Here is a 21,798-nt window from a genome sequence, read left to right as displayed (position 1 = left end):
CTCTTGCAATTCATCAGGCTGATGATGAGGGCAGGAGGCTGACAACGCTGTAGCACCTCTTACACCCTCTCCGATTTGAATGGAGGAGATACTGACGGAGCACACCTTCACAATTCCCGTCTGCTTAATGCCCTTTTCCAATCTGCTGGAGCGGACTGATCAAAGCACATCCACCTTCATGCACCACAGGAACAATGGCTATAATACACACACATATAAGCAGATGAACGCGCACACAAAAGAGAAAACACTGCTGTTGTTCAGCTTTATAAGCTAATATGAATATGGTACGTGAGCTTGCCTGAGGCCCCCGGTTGTGTGCGCTTTTATGTGTGTGTGTGTGTGTGTGGCTCTGCCGAGGCGGTCTAATGCTGTGTGACTGGGGCCAGTGCTGTCAGCAGAGCAGAGACATGGACGCAGCACAAGTGCCTCCTTGCATAAACGTTGGGGCGGCCAGGGATGCTCATCCTCCGTTCCCACCGTCTGACATTTAAAGGCCCAATCCGCGATTCTGGGAGCTCATCAATTATGGGTTTACACACAACCTACCCAGGCTAAAAACACCACCGGGGTCGCGGTGCAGCACCCGGGTGGCAAAGCGCTGAATATTTAGGGAATCGAGCAAGGCGATGCTGAAAGAACGAGCGCCAGAAACAAATGGACAAATGAAGGGTAAAAAACAAAAAAGATTATTCAGCGTTATCGTTTCAACATACCCCAAAGTCAGCGTTTTCCTCCTATCGTGATATTTTTAGGTGGCTGGGAACAGACAGTAGTGCCACTGTTTGTTACCAAAAGCAAAGGAGTGGCAGATGAAAACAGCAAAGAAATACTTTAAAATCCACAAGGTTGTCTTCTGTGCACGTGTGTCCTGTGTACGTGAGTATGAGAGGATCTCGGTACGTGCATTGTTTTTGGTTTGTCAAAAAAATAATTTAATTTTTAATCCAAAAAAACAGTGAAAAAATAAGCCTTTCTTTTATTCTGTAGTCTAAAACATAAAAGATAAAGTCAATGTAATACTTAATTTTCTTTCACGAACACATCTGCAACACCTCTACACCACTCTCACAGGCATGGATCGTTACAACATTTTCGATGTTTGTGGAAAGACCAGGTGCTTCTTCATGGCCAGAAGACAAATGCTCAGAGATAAATTCAGATGTCTTGTGTCATGAAGTCTAAAATTACATCTGAATGTTGTTCCAAAGTCATGTTTGTGGTCCGTTTTGGCTAACAGAAAGGTTTTTCTAGAGAGTTACCAAATCACTGACCACTGCAAACAACTTCTTCTTCATTGAAACGAAAGGTAAATTGAATTGTTTAATTGCTTTTTAAATAGAAATCCAAACTCTTTCTTTTATTTCAGAGTCAAACTTGAAGTACCAAAGAGTACACAGACCGGACCTGTTCTCAGTTTTGTATCCAGTTAGGTTCCATATGAAATTATTCTATAAAGTCGCTCAAATGCCTAGTCCATGAAAACAGAGATGACACAAGGGCTATACCACGGACATGCCATGAATATACCATGACCTGAATGACTGAGAACCTTGACAGACTCAAATGCCTAATGTCTTCTTAACTGAAGCAGCCATCAAAAGCCCACACAGAATCATCTGAAACTGGCTTATCTTAAATCAGAAGGTACTGATCTACAAATAATCCCAAAACCATACCCAAAAATATATCATCAGTCCTAAAACGGTCAATGGAGATCGAAGACGCACAGAGAGGGACGCAACTTACTGTTCCGCCTGTCAACACTGAGCGCTTGCTCTTGTGCTTTAATAAAGGGTGATTTAATAAAACATGGGCTCTGTCTTCGTTCTGCTCGGTCGGTGTGCAGACGGTGAACGTGTAGGACACTCATAGGATGAAATCATACCCACAGGTGTGATTAATTCGGCATGATGCGCCTCACCTGAGGGTTGAAGTCAAATGGCTACACGCTCAGTGACATGAAAAAGCCTCCCTCTTTCTCTTCTCCGGCTTCGTTCCTTCCTGAATGGATGAATACTATGGACAGGAGAGGCTTTCCTGCGTTGTCTTCCATTTCATGTCCCTTCGCGGTGACGCACGTCTCGTAATCAAGGCCATTATCTGGTTTTCAGTGGTGGCGGTGTGAGGATGCGTTTGAGTCAAGAGAAGCACGCCTATTCTCTCAAATGAGACCTCAGTTCGCACGTTTACCAGGTAGAATTTCAGTCTTACATTTTGTGCTTCCCCGTCACGCCGATTATCGCTGGATTGCAGACTGTGCCTTTAAAAACCACTGGACCAGTTGCCAAATTGAACCCCTGCTGTCAGGCGGGTGAAGAGTGTGTGTTTGTGTGTGTGTGTGTGTGTGTATCTTTTAATCTGTAGGAGGGAAATGACTGGTTTGTGTGTGGAGATGATCTGGTTCCCCTCACTCACACCAGGAGCAGAGAACAGTGACGAATACGACCCCTGACATATGCAAATGTCTCCTGATTCACACAGGCAAGGCAGAGTGTGTATGTGGTGTGTGTGTGCGTGCGTGCACAGTTAATATCAGCCTGCATGGTGGATGTTTGTCTGCAGAATTTAACGTCCACGTGTGCACGTGCACGTGGGTCTGTGTTTGTGTGTGTTCGGCGTACTGGGAGCTGTTGTGTGGACCTGTGTGTGTGTGTGCGTGTGAGCGATGAGAGACGAGCTTACTTGGATCGGACTTGGAGAATGTGTCTCTATCCAGCAGGTTTCTGAAAAAGAAGGAAACAAAGAGACACGAATTAGACGCCTCTCCCACGTCAACACGGGAAGTGAAACCAGAAAAGCCATTGCATCATTAAAGCTAATTAGCTCCCTCACTGACCCTGACAACTTGTTTACCCATAATCCTCCTCTGACAAAACCCATTTCATCCCGTCATTTAGGCAGCCACATTAAGAGGACTATAAAATCGAGCTCAAAGTGGAGCCCATGTATATTTCAAACATACGTAGAAAACAGCAGAAAAGAGGACCTATTTTTCACTTTTTTGCACTCCCCCGGCGCCAGAAGCAACAGAGGAGGCTGCCATCAAATTTACATGACACTCCAGTCTTTGCTCTTTGCACAGTGAGGAACAAATGCGCCGAAGAGTCCCATCACAGAGCAGATGCTCGGCGCTGCTGAGGTACTCCACGGCTAAACAGCTCCGAAGGAATTAAATATGCACATAATGATGACAAGTTCCAGCTGCCTGAGACTAGAAACAAAGGAAATCGAGGAGCGGCTCGGCTCGGCTCGGCTCGGGGAAGGGAGACCTGGCCCGAAACGGCACACCGGGTCTTAGTGGTTTTAATGCCACGTCGATGGCTCGCAGCGTGCAGGTCTCAGGTGGAGGCAGCCGAGAGTTCAATGACACCCGTGGGGGCTTCAGTGAACCCTGCTCTCTCCTCGCTCACTCGCTCAGCTGAGTGAATGTTATATTAGGACTCCATAAAGCTTTCATAGAGTTAAACCAGAAAAAAAAAAAAATCATATGGATGCTTGGCTGTCAGCATGAGGATGTAGGGCAACTGAAAGGGTTTTACATGCCATCAAAATATAATATGGACATAAAATTTAAAACTGCACTCTGTTAAATGGATATTTTAAATCAGATTACACATTCATTGGAGCCAGCATTGGGAAACACATTCCATCCAGATCATTGGAACAGCCTAGGAACAGCTTCATGAAGTTAAATAGCTACTGTGTCGGCTTGTGTTTTATCTGCATGTTTTAATAGTCGCAAGATCATGTACATATACCACAATGCGTCTGTAACTTTCGAAATGACTACAACTCAATCAGAGGTAAACTTTATTATCAAAAAATGGAACAATGAGCGGCTTGACAAGTTTCTATGCACATTTTTTTTTGTCCATTGCAAAATCTCATCAGTATTGAGATCCATTCTGGTGACCTTTAAAGCCTTCAGATTTGAATTCGTAAAATATGGACTTTGTGTGGAGCACCACTTTCAGCAGCAGGATTTTTGTCCATATTGTTCACTGCTGACAGAGAAAAAAAAAGATGAACGGAGAGAGCGGGGAGAGAGGCTCCAGATATCACGCTAGCTGCAGGGTGAGCACTCTGTCGGCCGTCCTTTCCTGTATGACAAGCAGCGAGTCTCTTGGAGCAGTTGATGGCGAGTGATCTATCTAGATCAGGCGCACGTGCTGTGCTGATCCCAGTGTGGCCCAGATGGTAAAACTGCCACGCTCTGCTGCTCAGCTGCCAAGGCACGCCCACCGGCCCTTCCCAAGCTTTGAGAAGTTAAATAAATCATAATAAGCGATGGAATTGAGCCTAGTCATATCTAAGCTGTTTTTTATGACTGGCAGAAAGTCTTAGAGGCTGCGTTGGAGTGAGAAGTGGGCGACTTCACCTGCCAAATGGGATAAATGTCCAATAAAGAGAAATACTGTACCCAGTTGGCTCCCGGAGGAGTATACTTGGAGGCAGGGAACAAGACGCAGTGAAGGAAGGAAAGAGGAATAAAAAAGCTCTAAAGACAGCACGCAACTGTATGTGCGTGTGTGCTCGGAGGCAGAAGTGCACACACTTCTACGGATATGGTAACCTCCACATGATTCATGCGCACCCGAGGGCTTCCACCTGGCCCTGATAGCAGTGGGCGACTCTGTAAAAAGCCCTTTCCTCCACAGGCAGCCCGGGAAACTTCCAGGCTGTCCGAGCAGAGTGCCTCGTAGTTCATCAAACATTTACGATCGCAGTCCCTCCTCAACACCAGAATTACATTTGAAATCCCACCAGTTACATCACAGCCACATAAACATGGCAGCTGGAGCTTTAAATACCTGTGTGGGAGCGTGGGAGTGGGGACTTCCATCTCTGAGAGCAACAGAGAGGAAATTGTGTACTCGGGGAGCAAAATAAATAAAATAAAAGCACAATGGTAATGCTCGCCTTCAGATGGATGCAGCCAGAAATAAAAAGAGGTGGAGTAGGACTGTAATACAATGAAAATGATCTTTAATTCTTTTTCTAATTGTACGCAGGATTGTGTTTCTTACCCACCATGTTTAAATGGTGTGTTTGACAAATATTCTGTATAACTTAACAAATATAAAATGGGAAAATATAGAGAAAGTGATATGTTCCAACGACAATGTGCATATTGACTTTTAATGGTATCGACTGGGGTCGCACCAATGCATCGACTTAAAGGGGAATTACCGAAAATACGATCGTTTACTCACCCATATAACTTTGGTGTTATTTGGAGTCGTTCGGACGATATTTAGATCCGCGTATATCCATATAGTGAGAGTGACTGGGGCACCGAAACACAGCCTCTAAATAACGCATTATCTGCCACGAAACTCGTTCATTTCACCAATATTTTGTTATGTTACGCTAGTGCTATTCCCCGTTGAGTCCAGAGTTACCTGTTATCATCATCCGGGGTCTGTAGGTGAACCTACTAACCTCTGACCTGGATGATGTCATCTCGCGCGCACCCGCGACTGTCGGCTTGTTTACCTGTAATTTGCTACTGCTCATTTTTTGCAACATGGCTGAATATTTTTCCAAATAGACAACAGGTAACTCCGGACTCAACGGAGAATAGCACTAGCGTATCATAACAAAACACTGGTAAAATAAACCAGTTTTGCGGCAGATAATGCGTTATTTAGAGGCTGCGTGGCGGTGCCCCAGTCACTCCCACTATATGGATATACACGGGTGTAAATATCTGACGAACGACACCAAATGACACCAAAGTTATATGGGTGAGTAAACGATTGTATTTTATGCCAGAAATAAGGTCCAGGTTGTAAAAAACGGTAATTCCCCTTTAACTGACTGCAAGATGGTAAATGGTAAATGGCCTTGCTTTTATATAGCGCTTTTCTACCTATTGGCACTCAAAGCGCTTTTACAGTCACAGACACATCTACCTATTCGCTCACACAAGCACACACACATTCACACACCAGTGCCACGCACTGGGAGCAACTGGGGGTTCAGTGTCTTGCTCAAGGACACTTCGGCATATGGCACATTCCGGGGATCGAACCGCTAACCCTCTGGTTCGTGGACAACCCGCTCTACCTACTGAGCCACAGCCGACACACTATATAAAGCCCTATCATAATCATCAAAGGTGTGGGCATTCTTTAAACAGAGAAATTATATAATAATAACAATATTAGTAATAATACACCGCTTGTAAAAAATAATGTAAATGTCTATGCGCAGGCACTTCAACAGAGAAGAGCCACCCGTTTCAAAACATCAAAACAGTGAGACAGCAGCGATAGTATTTTTGTCTGTTTGTTGTTTTGTCTGATTGTTGGTTGGTGGTCAGTGCCTGGGAGTCGCCGTTGTGTCCTGTCTGCTGTGATTCAGACAAGAACTCAACAAAACCTCACTAGAGCAGATGCTAATGTCTGGCACGGTAACACTGCTTTCCAGTTCACATTCGCAAGTTGAAAGCAGTGTGTTTCTGCACATACAATGAAATTAAATAAATTGATGTTAGGCTATAATAGGGAGTAAGCAACCTTTAGCAAATACATAATACAGACTTGTTTACAATTACAGTCAGCACTAATCACTGAAGTTAATTATACTCAACACTATGTATGCTAATTAACGGCAGAATACAGTAAACAACCTTTCTTAATTAGGTCAACACTGGATAAAACTGAAATTTTGGGATGAATAATATTATAACGTAAAACTTCAAATCCTCATTCCTAGATTTCACCTTAAAATACGATCATTGTGAGAAAATGTTTGAATAAAAGGTTATTATCTAGTGATGAGGAAACAAAAGATTAATGCACTACTCGGAAAATGGGCTCTGTCATAACCTGATACCCAACCCTTGTGACCAATATATTAGGCACACCTGGGCAACTTAAAACTATTTAATGCAAAAGCTCTGTCTCCACAAGCACACACACTTCCAGAGAGAAATGACATCTGCCAGAGAATTTATCAGTTCTGGAAGTGCCAGTAACAATTGCTAATGGCAGTTATTGACCTGTCCAACAAGTCCAGGGGCCAAATATGGACAAATTTTAAAGGTCAATTTGCTACAAGCTTCCCAAAAGGTGGTTATTACCCAGCAGGCCCCAGATATTTGCATACAACTGTATGGGAATATAAAATGAGACCAGTGTTACAGAGATGGGGTAGAGCTTTTAAAAGATTGATCTGCTATACTATATGAACCTGAGTACACTGTTCATCACTGCTCACAATTTAAAGTTGAGGTTTCATATTTTAGACATTCATTTTTAATAATTTCCAAATGATTCGATGCTAACAGATTTTCAAATCACTGTACAAAAAACACCGGAAACCCGTGATTGCAAGGATGGAAAATGAAATCATCTACTCCTTCTTTAACAATTTCCCACCATTCATCATCCTTCAGCTCACTTAACACATATTACGAGGTGGCTGTGAGTGCATGCATTTTTAGCCTGCGTGGCCCCGGTGGAACTGAAAGCATTAACCCCGGCAGAGTTGCCGCCGCCATCCTCCGCTCACTCGGCTCCACGGGTGCACAGGTGGAGAGAAAACCTTGCCAGCTAGAAAACTTCCTCGCCTCCTTGCTTCTTAAAGTCAAAGAGCTTCCGATTGCCGCGTGGGCGGTTACTCCCATTGCGTAACTTCACGTAACCCCACCGGCTTGACATTTCACCCCCCCGGGGCCAGGGTGCAGCTGCGCTTACTGTACAAGAGGCAGTAGTGATCTGTAGAGCTACAAATGAGCTAATAAAGAGGTTCCTTATGTGAACGAAGGCACGGTAATGAACAACACAAGCTTGTCCTGCTGGGAGGATGAGACCAGATCAATACAGTCAATTGAGGCTGAGGAAAACTCTGAGCTGGGACTGATCAATCCACCTTAGAAGCACCTGAGACACTCTCTTAACTGAACGATTTTGCTGTCTCTGTATGAGTTTGAAGGTGTCTTCAGGGTAAAGTGAAAGTGCATCCAATAATAAGAACCAAAGGAATGTACGTTTTACCAGATACGTAAATAAGAGCCTGACTCTTTGATACAACAGTTTTCTACATGACGAATTTTGGGGCAAAACTCTTACTATGTAACATCTGATTATTTCTGTAAATCATACTGCTACCTCCATCCATAAATTTAGCCTAGAGTAACAGCAAATGGTTCTGATTGGTTGTAGGACCACACAACTGTGTGTGGAGATATTTTTTTCCCGCCCCATAATGAAATCCGAATGGTGTGTTACCAGACTCATATTCTGATAAGAAGTGAGTCTGACTACTCCAGGCTAACCCTACATTTTATCTCCTAATAAAAGCTATAAAAACAACGAGAGGGAAACCAGCTCAGGTGCACATGTGAACACTGAAACAGCTTGTGCTGGATATTATCATTCCTCCTCTTCCCTTTCAGGCCATGAAATATTTCTCCCTAATGGGATTTAAATAAATGTTGGGAGAAAAATTCAGGAAAAATTCTCTCTCTTTTAGTACAAATTTCCCTTTTTATGTTCCCCTTGGCAGTTGCTCCCTGTCGCAGATGCAGCAGTAGAGGAGCAGAAGAAAATGCTTTATACTCAACACTTTTAACTTTGACAGACATTAGCTTCAGATGAACAAATAACAAGTGAGCATGTCCCCTTTGCTTTCATCCCCTCCTTATAGAGGGAGGTATTTAATGTCCAGTATTCCCAAGACAAGCAATTACAGCGAGCAGAATCTTTTTCTTATTAAAAATAACCACATATGCCATTTACACATGAGCGGTTCATTGCGGCCATAGGTACGTTTCAGTATGACAAGAAGAGCTACAAAATCTGTGCAGAGAGGGGATTGGGGTGGATGGAAGGTTGAACAGGGCTGATTGTCATTTCAAACTGATTGTGCCATGAGCAACCATTCCATTTTATAAACCTCAGGTTTATTATTCTAACATTGATGACAAAGGTCCTTTACTTTAACCTAAACCTCCATTTCTTCTGTAACCTGTAAAGTGTATAAACCTACACGAACAGAGGTGAAAAATATCCTTTTTGTGGTATTCAGAGGGTAGGGACAATACAGTTATGGTAGTTGAGGTCAGAGCACCTGTTCAGTGGTTTTATGGATATCTTACCATTTCTTCCATGGATCGATTAATTGATATTCTAATCAGATTAACGTTATGAGATAACTAGTGATCACAATGTTCATGTACTGTAGATGCTAGGGGTTGAACAACGTATGATTTTTTAAAGTCGACTAATATGCGGTGAATGTCGGCGTCAACTAGTCGTAGACAGTAGACAGTAATGCTTTGCAACAATGAAATCTATATACTTGACCTGAATACATATTGTAGCGTCTTACACAAAGGAAGCAATGGAGGCTTTTCTGAAAGGTAACTGAAGCTTGAACACAGGCTACTGTCGGCCGTAGCCCACGTCAACACCATAAACACCGTCAGTCTGACACTCCTAACATGCGAATCTCGCTAAAAAAAATCTGCAACAATGTCAACTAATAGAACACAACAGAAGTGAACATAAACACATGCGCTCATGGTAAATGGCCTTGCTTTTTATATAGCGCTTTTCTACCTATTGGTACTCAAAGCGCTTTACAGTCATAGACACATCTACACATTCGCTCACACAAGCACACACACATTCACACACCAGTGCCACGCACTGGGAGCAACTGGGGGTTCAGTGTCTTGCTCAAGGACACTTCGGCATGTGGCACATTCCGGGGATCGAACCGCGTGGACAACCTGCTCTACCTACTGAGCCACAGCCGCCCCCGGCTCATCAATACTGTGCGCTGCAGATTGCCTTGTAAGACAGGATAATGTAGCCGGGGAAAAAAAAAGCCTTTTCCATGCATAGCAGCTAAAGGTCTAATAACTTCAGACAATGAAATTCACCAGCAAATTGTTGATGTGCAGCCTCATCTCTCTGTTACCACAGGGTGTTTGGTGAAGTTGTCAATTGACTGCCTCTGAGAGGATTTGGACCGTTCCTCTGCTAGCGTTAGCGGGTGTCTTTTCAGATGAGTGCGCATTGCAGTGGTACTTTTGTTGTATTTCAGGACTGACTTACATATTCTGCATGTCATGGTAGAATGGGCTTCATCTTTAGTTAAGTATTTCCACACACTCTGCAATGACCCACTGGGCTCCTCATCTGCCTTCTCAGAGCCGTCCGTGTTGTTACTGTCACGTGATCATCGACTAGTCGACTTCCTGCTTAAAGCGTCATGGCACAGCAGTAAAATCGACTAGTCGACTAGTCGGTACAACCCCTAGTAGACATATTCCGGCCAACTTTAGTCCCGCATGAAAGAATACAGAGCATGCAGGGTGAATACAGGTCCAGCAAAAAGTTGAACGAAAAGTTGAGAAAGCTGAACAAGTCTCCGTTTTTACCACAACACAACCCAGTGTCATCCAGTAAGTCCCTGCCTTGAGCCAATCAAATACATCTCTAGTTAGGATTACTTTGTGAAAGTGAATGCTGTTGGCACATTAGCTGCCTTCATGATAACTTCTCTTTACTGTAAAAAACTGTTTTTTTCAAATCACTGTGTTATGGTAACCACATTAATATGTCAAACTGAATTTAATGGTGTGTATTTAACTTTATCATTAGTACTTAAAACAGCACGACCTGGCCTGAATCCCTACTTACACAAACTGTCACCACGCTTATACTCTGATTTTAGTTTTGTCCTGATAAGTCATGTCATTTTGTCATGTATAGGCAGTGGCAGGCCTTACGTTTTCCACCTAGGCCTTCAATGACCTCCAACCTTATTCAAAATACCTCTTAATTGATCATTATGATGCCACTGCTATAGAAACCATCAACAGCATACGCAATAAAACAAGACACTGCATCGTATCTCATATTGCGGGATGAATGCCATTACTTAAGCAAGAAACTCACTTAGAACAATTCAAAAAGTCTCCTCTCACTCACTGCAGCTGCACACCAGCCTCACATACGTCAAATCCAGCAGAAGCATCAATGTTGACCCAATAAAATGGCAAAAGTATACATAAAAGATGTAAATATAATTCATTTTACTCACCAGAACTTTTTTAGAGTTCTCCTCAGAGCCCGTCAACCTGAAAGTTTCCCCGGCTAGGTCAGGCTAGGTGGACTTTCCTCACAATATCCAGCTTTTCCTTTAAAGTTCGTTGTGAAAATGGCTTTCTAAGAAGACTTGCAACCAAATCGATAGCCTCTCCTCCTTCCGCCATCATGGGTTCAAAAAATAGCCATCAAAACGTTAATGGGGACGATTTGCTTGTGCAGCTCGCAACACTTGAACCACTAGCTTGGCTTAAACAGAGCGGCTCTGTGATCCTCCAATCAGAGGACGTGAAAACACTGACACTACACTGACGCTACCGTAGGCCACAGAGAAGGTCCAAGAATACGAACTGGAAATGTGATTGGTACAGCGTTATTACAATGTGTTTCAAGCTTCAGCCGTCTGCAGTTTTAATAGTGAAGGCCCAGGCAGATTTCTTTGACTCCAGCAACATGTGATGGTTGAAATATGATTGGATAAATATAAAGCTCTAGATTGCTCTAATGTAAAGTTACAGGAATCACGGCAGCTTAGAGACAGACAAGCAATAAAATGAAAAGAATAGGCTATTGGGAATAATTTAATAAGATTAATAGAAAAAATTTAAAATGTAAGTCAGTGACTTTGAGAAAGTTTAATGCCAGCAGAGAAGGCTTTGCTGGCCCTGACAGCCCAGTATACTTATAGAGTAAAATGCTGGCATAGAATTTCAGGTTTCAGGTTTTTTCAGGATAGCAGTTCATCAGGGTGCACAAATTCCTCGGCATCTAAGCTGCCATTTGTGACTATTTGCTCACATATCCATTTTGAGGTGGTACTGTCACCTATTATACTGATGGGCATTTTTTTAAATACATGTTACCTGGTAACTTTTAGATGTCATTTGCATAATTACATTTCACACATATATTACATTCTAATATGATTTATGATGAATTATAATGGCTCTGCCACTCTATGTGGCGCAAGAGGCTTAAACTGGTCATTTATCACTAGAAGCAGAAGTCATTATTACGCAGCCTGGTCCACAGAGAATTTATTTTTCTATACGGCTGCACGAATAAATCAATTTAAGGTTAGCAGTCAATAGAATTGGAACTATTTTAAAGTCTTTGTTTGTCTAATCATTATGTTAATTTAAGCAAAATGTGACATTCTCGTTATGAGTTCTTTATCCTGCATGACAATAAACGGAGGCGTTTCCCTTTTCATACTTTTGACAGTTGGTGAAGGCTATACATTGAGAGTGTGACTGTCATTTCTCAGTATTTTATAGACAAAATAAATAAATAAATAAAGATTATTCATTAAGTAAGCGTATTATTTGCAAAGCTCTTTCCCAGTGAAGTTGGTTTGCAGTGGAGATCTGGTCATCATTTATCAACATATAAGAACAGAGCTACCATTCTGAATCCACACCCCTTCATACAGATCCTGCTATGATGTATTTACTACTTCCTCTGAAGCTCTAAAATTAACCCTACTGAGATGACGATTCTGCATAAATCTGCATAAAAAAAACATTTTGTGCTGAGTAGAAAGGCATCAAACGCTGGATACTAATCAACATGATGTCTTCAAATCTGTCCGCAGCAATCACAGAAATGGAGGAAAGTGGCTACGCAAAAGATGAAAGCGGAGGAACGGGGGGGGGGGGGCAGGGGCGGGGTGGCAGGAGGTGAGGTGGTTACTAATGTGATGGACAGAGGCATGTCGTCTCTCTGAGGTAACCAGGTGAAGCTACGGTGGCTGGCTGGTGCCTTAATTAGACCAAATGACTGCCTCAAAAAACTCATTAATGGAGCCACTCAGCATGACCCTGACCGGGCCTCCTGTGGTTTGGACTCGCCACCTGAGGCTGATTTGATCTGTTGGTTTTACGCTCTCTGCTTCTCTAGGAAATTCTTCTTAGATGTAAATTGTTGAGGATTTAGGGAGAAAAAGCTGCAAGGGGAAGCAAGATCAAATCAAAGGTAAACAAGTGTTTAGTCTGATTCATTACATTTGTGTTCCTACTTGTATTCATAGCGGCAGTTCTTTCATTTCAGTTAGTTGTCAACAGATCTAACAGGTAATAAGAAGCAGGAGTGAATAAAAAGCAATGGGTAAAGAACAAAGAAACATGCAGGATAATACCTCAGTAGAAAAAGTGACAGATTACATAAACCAACTGTAGCAGGAGGGATGTTTGCACCTCATTATAACAGCGTACACAGCCACAAAGAGCCTTGCTGCTCCGAAAATACTCTCCCTCACAACGACACTGTGCTTTTTAATCATTTGAGTCACAAGTTCATTTGACTGAGCGTTGAGTGCCAACAATTATAATAGGAGTGGTTTGACAAGCTGAGGGGAAACAAACACGTTTGAGAATATTAATTAAATGATTCATTTATGGGCAGAAAAATCTGTTCCTCTGGTCACCCAGCGGTTAGGTAAATTGCTGAAGATGATGTATCACTGCGACAAATTTGTAATTTCCTCTAAAACAATGTGATGATGTGAGTATGTACTCAGCACTGCTGCTGTAATATGCGGCTTGCATCTTTTCCTCAAAATGTGTAACATAGACTGTATATAAATATGGACAATGCATCCACACTTGCTTGCCAAACTGACGCTAGTTTCCTGGGCATACAGGCAGCGCCATCTTTCAGGTTTGGAGCCAGAGTCTGCACAGTCGGTCCGAGAGTGGAGTCACATGGAGCCGCGTTATCGATGCCCCGCCCACACTTCCTCTACACTCACTCACGTTTTCTTTAATACTGCATTCTTCTCTACCTCCACCAGTTACAAAGAAATGTTGGATTATACACTGTACTTATTTATCTATTATTATTTTTTTCAAATACTCATGGTCCTACAGGACCGCTTCACGGAGGTGTTGGCATAGCAACTTGTAGTCATCATGATGTCACATCCTGTTTCTATACCGTCAAATAACTAACTAAAACGAAATTTAGCAGAATAATTGACACTTGAACATGCATCAGTGTTATATTAACTAACAAAAATGACAGAAACCATCCCTGAAAAAAAAAATGCATCTTCTAACATAGAGGGGGTGGAGCTTATAACCTACTGGTTGCAACCAGTCAACAGGGGGAGCTCTACTTGCTTTGGTTTCACTTTAAAGGAGCTGATCCTTCGTCCGTCTTTATACAGTCTATGGTCCCAAACTGTTTTAGTATCTATTTAGAAAAGAAGTAGCCAGTTACAAAAATATTGCTGTCGTCTTTATCAGAGTCGTTGTCAAAGTAACAATACATATCTCTGAATTCACATTTCTGATTTGTGTCTTATGATACCTTAATCTTTATGTCATGCTTCTGGATGTTTTATTTCGTTTGATTTTAGTATTGTTTTAATGATTTTATGCGTCTCACTGCAATCCTGAATAAAAATGTAAATGTAACACAGGTGAACCAAAGTGCTTTACAAAAGATTAAACAACGATTAAAACAACACACCCGAAAACAAGTACATTAGTAAAAGAAAGCTAAAAAAACTAAAAACAATAAATGAGAGGATAAAAAGTAAAATAAAATAGAATAAAAATAAATAAAATAAATATAAAAGTGTCATCACACTACCGGGTACTAAAAGCCATTTTAAATATACGTTTTAAGTCTTGATTTGAAAAGGCCCAGGTCAGTAATGAGACGCATGTCACTGGAGAGCTTATTCCAGAGCCTAGGTGCATTTTGTATTATTGGACTAAACACAATGAATAAGTGGCATATAGATATTTCACAGTCAAATCAATTAACTGCATCCCTGCTGTACCACATCACCTCAGTGCAATATGATCTATTATAATCTATTAGCAGCAACCAATATGCTGGGCTAGGCAAAGATCAAGCTTCTATTCACACGGACAAACATACAAGCATGCCACCACTTTGGATCGGCCGCATGTTTTTCATTAGACCAACCGTGATTTAGGTCCATCCAGCAACTGTACATTTTAGTGCCTTTCAGTGGACGGGTCATTGTGCAGCTTCAAAGACCTCAGTGTGAAGAATGTCACGTGTGATTATGTGTTTACAGTACACGTCTGCAGAAAAATGAGGCAATCATTTCCAGAGAAAAGAGGTGCAGTGTATCGGCTGCTTTCAGATGGCTCTCCTCAGGGCCCTGGGGTCGGATCACTGATATCAGTGGCAAAAGCTGCTGCTCCTGTACGTATGGGCTTTAAACGAACCAATTTTTTGTGTCAGTAAATGGAAATAACAACAGAAGCATAATTATGAAATTGTAACAGCTTATCTACACTCACTTGCCAGTTCATTGGGTACACTTGGGAAAACAAATGCGTTTTAATGTAACAGTCCTGCACTAAATATAAGCGTACAGTATTCAGCATTAGTTTCAAATAACTGAGAGAGTTGTGTTTTTTCATTTTAAAGGCTGTGGTTTGTAGTACTATTGAATTGTATTGTGTTGTACTGACACATGTTTCTATTATTCTGGCAACCCCATTTGCGTCGGTGGGCTAGGTTAAATACCACAACCACTTTAGTGTTTCATTCAATCAAGGTTAACAGCACCACAAACTATATCCTCCAAAATGACCATCCAGTATCCACCACCTTTCTGGCGCTTGTACGTCTGTGTCAGTTCTGATAAATAATGCATGTGATTCAATCAATTTGTTATATCCAACATCTCTTTGGAATTCCTGCTGCATGGTAAACCTTCATCTCTTTGATTCGGCTGATTGGCATTACAACAATTAACTTAAAAAATAAACAATGGACCACAAGACAACACTTACAGCAGCCTTTTGTAACCATCTTATTACTGCAGGCTCTTTGTGGGTGGAACTAAATCATAAGTAACCTCCAGACAGGATTTCTTCTCTGCTCTCCTAAGTCTTTCTGTCTCTATCTTCACCGCCCTCGTGGAAAGTGTCTGCATCGGCTGTGACACATCGACCGGCCTCTCAGCAGGTCAGTACCCGGCTTCAAAGCAGCCAAACCGCAACATGTCAATTCTTCGACGGGATACCCTTCCTACCTTTTGTGCCCAAAGGTCACGGCTATCTCTCTGCCAAGGACCACTCAGATAATAAAAAGACAGTGGACGTGGACAGAGACGTCTTTCTGTGCAAACATTCCCTCGATGGCCGAGGCTCTTTGGATTGCGCACCTCTAAGGCGCCGCCGTGCTCGCTGTTGACTGTGTGTGTCGGCGAGGCCGTGCGATCGGGAATGATGGGCATGGGGGATTTTCTTCTCACTAACATATTGGACTTGAGTTAATCAATCTGTCAGCTCTGCTGCTTGACTACACAAGTGATGAGAACAGAGATGGTTTGGATGTATTGAGTGAAGGAGGGCTTTCACTCAAGGATGGGATCTTTCTAGACTGAACGCTTCAGTGGCTTTGTCGACACGCAGACACACCAAAGTGAGAAAATCACACCGCCCACGCGCTGAAGGCTGGTAAATTTTGTTTTGGTGCGGCTGTAGAAGGTGTCAGCGCATGTCTGTTTTAAAAATACTCCAACTAATGCAACGGATGTGTCAAGTAGTACACTGGTATCTCCATCCTTTAGATACAACTCAAGAGATCCAGTGAAACTTTGAACATGCCGACCATGAGTGGAACCACAACGATTGGCCGATTAATGGATTATTTAAAATCTATATCTCCAGAGCCGCTGAGGTCTTGTCTCAACAGACTAAATTGTACCATGTGAACTGATTTTCAGCAGCAAAATAAACCTCCAGCTTGTTGTATTTTTTACCAACTCACTGGGCCAGGTATCATGTTTTAATAACTTTTCTTTTTTTTTTCTGGAGCCTACTTCCTGCCCGCTCCACACTGAAACACTTGATTTGACAAACCGCCTGCAGCAGTTCATGCAAAAACAATAAAACAACAGCAATATACAGCGTGACTGGCAGAGGTGTCGAGGTATCCGCTCCTGATATTTGCGCCTGTCAAATACATAAAAGGAGGTTAATGGAATTTTGCTTGTTCTGCTCACAGTGCTGAGAGCGGACACGGAACTCAGCATGTCACGGGAACAACTTCTGATTCACTCTACAAACCTGCCCGTGAATGCCCGGGGAAACTCTCCACGGAAGAAGCGCCACCCATGGAAGTCGCTCTGTGACCATGCTGAGTAATAGGGACACTGTTGCTGACTTGTTGCTGTCAAATGTCAGTCTGTGATGCCTTGGTTCATGGCAAATGAAATGACATTCACCGCTGCTTCAGAAGATACAGATATCTAACAAGGTGCAGTTCATGCGTGCACCTAGTCAAAAAGTATTCAATGTATTTTAATTCATACCTGGATGCCTAACCAACTTTCTCACACACACATTTTATTTATTTTTTTTTGTTAATCTCGAAGCGACCTGTTGGGACCCGATTATGCTCTGGCAAAGATCTGCTTGGCCAATCAAAACGTTTGGACAGGCTTTATGCGGTGATGGACAGAAGAGTAACTAGTCACCCCCATCATCTGAGCGCTGCTGAGCTGAATTTGTCTACAACAATATATCTCTGATTGTTTGTAAGACTATCCAGTTGGGTGCAGAAGTAATTCTTTTCCTCCTCGTAATGAAATCCAAGTGGAGTGTTAACACTTATATTCTGGTAATAACTGAATTGGCTGTCCCAGGCTATTCTAATACAGCACCACTGTAGTACAGCTTCATTAGAGTGTCTGGATTTGTATCGTCTATAGCGGTTTGGAATATTCTTACGATGCGCTTCATCCCGAGGACCTCGTTAGAAGCTGATTTTATTCATTTAAGATGACTTTTCTAGTTCAGTCTATCACAGGCTGCCATAAGCCGAGCAAGAGACCTCCCCACATGGATGTTTCCTAGTGACAGCTGACACATACATTACTTAATGGTTCTGTGACTCAAAGTGCGTCTCCAACTATTAAAGAAATACGGTGGAGCTTTGTCCATTTTCAGTCCCATCTATTTCCTAGGATTACGCGTTCGTCTTTACGGTCAGGAACGTGTGCAAGCCGATGCTTATACATTATGTTTGCATGAGTAAGGGCAGCCTTGAATAATGAGATGAGTCATATGTGAAGACTGTATCTTTTAAGATTTCATTATTTCACAATATATATATATATATATATAGATGGATAGATTTCTTTTGTTTTAGTTTTTTTGTCCAGATGGTGGTTTTCTCATTTTGGAAAAGATGTCTCCACAGGCTCTGATCTCAAACTCATTAAGGTCATTACCAGGCCGACTTCTTCCGTCGAGCTTCTATCAGGCTTTTATCTTAGACGGGGGCAAAAAACAACAGCGGCAGCTCGGTCTCCGGCAACAGCTGGCTGATTGTAGGTCAGTGGAAGCGCAATTCAGTCTGAAGTCTTTGTTTTTCTGTTCATTGAACGTCTAAAACCAGGTTTACAAGACTGACGGCTCCCGAGACGGAATATTTTAAACCTAAGCCTAAATCTGGACCTGAACGATGTGAGGAAAGCAGAACTCTTGGTTTGAAAACCTTCACCTGTAACATTATATTACTGTATTATAAAGATGTTTTGGGCATGACTGCTGCCTTTAGAGATGAAGAAATCAGGCAACTAATAGCAGATGAAAGTGCAACTATTATTATTATTATAACTAGCTGGTAATTGGTTCCATTTTCTCAAATGGAAGGATACCTAGAAAAACGAACACTCAGCTGCTGCTGGGGTCTGACAATATTAGCTTGAGTGAAATCCTAGAAAATTCTGTGTCATCACACTGTATTGATTTTATACAGACAGGCAACAAATTGAGGAAACGGCACCTGAATAAATGAGGGAAGAAACAACTGATTCAGATGCTTCCATACAGATCATCTGTGTGGCGCTACAATTGGCTTAGTTTTAAGGTGGATTTTTTCAAACAGTACAAAATGGACTTTCCTCTTTTAGTTTCTGTAACAATCATGCAACAAATCATCACATTTAAGAATCTAAAAGCAGACAATGTTTGACGTCTTTCGTTTGGTTCTATTTGGGTGAAGATATGCTGTTAGGTGGATGTTTTTCAGACTGACGTGTTAAACAGTGCTTCCAATCACGACACCAAGTGAGTGAAAATCTTCAGGAAGACTCAGAGAACATATCACAAATAGCAAAGCGGTAGCTGTACAACCGTTAATCAAAGAATCAACTGGAACTGATCAATTGTTGACATACATTTCAGGCTGCTTCCAGCCTCTCAGTAACAAGGATGCCGCTGCTTTTCTTTTCCTTACATGAATCTTGGCTTGTTTTGCCCAACCAAGGGTCCAAACCTCAATCTGAAGGTGTCACCTAATGTGTCAGGAAACATCTGACCTTTCATTGACCAAACAGTTAACTAGAATTGAGAAATATATCTGCGGATCAATCCTTGACAGCCACCCCGCTGTTCTGGAGCTTTGCTTTGGATGGACGCCTAACTAAGAAGCCCCAGATCAATGCAAGCACAGGAGAGATCAATGAATGGATGGCTGGATAATTTGCTATTTAATTAGAGCGATCGACTGACCGCTTGTTGTAGAAAATGTTCACATCATCTTATAACGCTTCACATTTCAGAAACGGGAGAGGGAATGGCTGATGTCTTTAAAAACTGACTGGATGCTGATACTGTAGTAAAAGAGCCCCAAGGTGAGGCGGGCATCCTTCACAGACTCGTCCTGCAGGAAATCCTGAGGTGATCCTCAAAATTATGGGTGGAAAAAATGGTATTATGATTAAGTGGTCATTTGCTGTGGTGCAAACAGAATTCCCACTGGCCTGCGTGAGGCAGCTGTATCAGCGCTGGGAGACGTGGCAGCAGAGTAAAGACATGTCAACTCTGACCTCCATCTGGCGCTCATCCAAAGGCGAAGTGCAGGCAGCAGCCGCACAGAACGCAACTGGGTACGTCTTTGGCTCCACGTGTAAACCAAAATACTTAGAATTACGCATTCTGGGCTCGGATTCACGTTAGAACAAACCGACTTTGCAATAAAATAAATAAGCGCAGTGGGAGTTTCTGGCCGTTAACCCTGCTCTATGCAGCCTGCACTGACAGTTACTCACAGCCAAGTGCAAACGTTGGAATAATATTGGACATGTATTACTCATATGATCGTGCACTGTGTCTCCGTGCCATGAAGCTGCAGCGGTTCGTACTCACCTACAAGAAACCGTGAGTTCAACTTTAGTGGCAGGTATCGCAGCGGTGAAGGGGTCTGCGTCCCCGATGCACGCCATATTCATCGAGCTGCTGCCTGGTCGGTCACAAATCTCCCCCTATCCAGCGGCGCCTCGACGGCGGCATGAGAGGAACCGAGACAAGAGGAAGGAGGGGGAAAAAAAGAAAAGAAAGAGGAATAAACAAGACGCCGGGGAACGAAAGCGTCAACGAGCCGTTTGTTTTCTGGAAGCGCCGCGAAGCGCCGGAGAGAAAGGGGAGGAAAAGAAAACCCACACGGACGCGGAGCTGCTGCGCGCCGGAGTCGCGTCTCTGTGCGCCTCTGTGCTCCGGAGGAGAGAGGACGGTGTGTAGGGGCGGGAAAACACACATACCGACACTCACAAACACACACAGGCTGCACGCTGGGTGGGAGTGCGCTGTATCCATCCATTTGTAAGGACTAAATATAGAAAGAAAATTTCTCTCCTCAGCGGTGCGTTTAGGGTTCAGAAGATTAATGCTAGGCTCAGGTTTAGTTCAGGTTCAGGGTTTACGCATTGTACTGAGACTGGGGTTTGGAATTAAGGATTAATAGCAGCAGAAAAAAATAAGAATCTGTACTATAGCCCTATAGAGATCTTGTTTGGTGCCACATACATTCAGATCAATAATAATAATAATAATAAAAATCAACAATAATCCAGAGATGTCTAAAATCAGTGCCTTGAGTAAATTCAGATTAGATTAGGGTAAAGGTTGTCCAGTTGTACAGAAGAGGATTAGGGCAACTGTAAAAATCTAAATTAAGACTTTTTCTCAATTTTTTTTTTCCAACTCCAAAGTTCATGACCTTTTCTCCTCAGAGTTTTGACTTGTTTCTAACCCTGAAGTTTATGACTTTTTCTCAGAATGACCCTAATCCTCTTCCATACCTTTTCATCTATAATCCCAGGGGGAAAATCTTGTCCCTGCCTCAACAATGTTTAGTTTTAGTTCTAATGTAACACCAATCTAAATTAAGGACTTTGGGTATGTAGATTTAGGATAAACTACTTTCAAGTACCTATGCAGGGTCTTCAAAAAGAATATCTAAAGTTCAATAACTCTAAAACGCCCACTCAACGTCATTGATTGCTGGGACTGGGAGATGAGATTCGTGTGTCTTAAACCCCATCTAAGACTCTTATGGATCACTTCCCACTTCTTGTTTTTAATGAAAATGTGCCTGGTAGTTGAGCAGGATATGAAGTGTGAAGGGGTTTTCACATGATAATGAATTATTCTCTTATCCCAGCAGTAGTCTGACAATTCCTGTTTAAATATTAACAGTTTTGCTGTATAACTGCTGTGTGCATTAGTGTTAGGAGCTCCCGTAATCATGTGACTGACACCGAATTACTCAAAAGAGACAACTTGGTAATTGGGAGGAGAAATGGCAAAGAAAAATATCTATCAAACTATTAAGGACTGTTCACAAGACAGCCAGCTGAGATATGAGGGAGAAAATGTCATGATCACTGTTTGGAACTGCGACTTAAAATACTGTAATAAGTTGAGGATCATCGTAAATGGGCACGTATTTA

At 42.4% G+C, this 21,798-nt stretch overlaps 1 protein-coding gene across 1 annotated transcript in view; it reads right to left on the bottom strand.

Moving 5' to 3' along the window:
* Nucleotides 1-20,301, bottom strand: part of LOC311495953 (copine-8-like) — a gene marked incomplete at its 3' end in the record, with an annotated part of 75,460 nt that extends 55,159 nt beyond the window's left edge. The window contains exons 1-2 of the mRNA XM_084555636.1: nucleotides 20,216-20,301; nucleotides 2,686-2,726 (exon numbers count right to left, since the gene is read on the bottom strand). Of these exons, the coding sequence (XP_084411762.1) occupies nucleotides 2,686-2,726; nucleotides 20,216-20,298 (124 nt within the window). The 5' untranslated portion in view covers nucleotides 20,299-20,301. The remainder of the gene's footprint in view (nucleotides 1-2,685; nucleotides 2,727-20,215) is intronic.
* Nucleotides 20,302-21,798: the final 1,497 nt, after the last annotated feature.

Source organism: Chelon labrosus (genome assembly GCF_963514085.1).
Source record: "Chelon labrosus genome assembly, chromosome: 11".
Taxonomy (NCBI): domain Eukaryota; kingdom Metazoa; phylum Chordata; class Actinopteri; order Mugiliformes; family Mugilidae; genus Chelon; species Chelon labrosus.
Note: the sequence above shows the minus strand (reverse complement) of the source record. Positions and strands in the feature narration are given on the sequence as shown.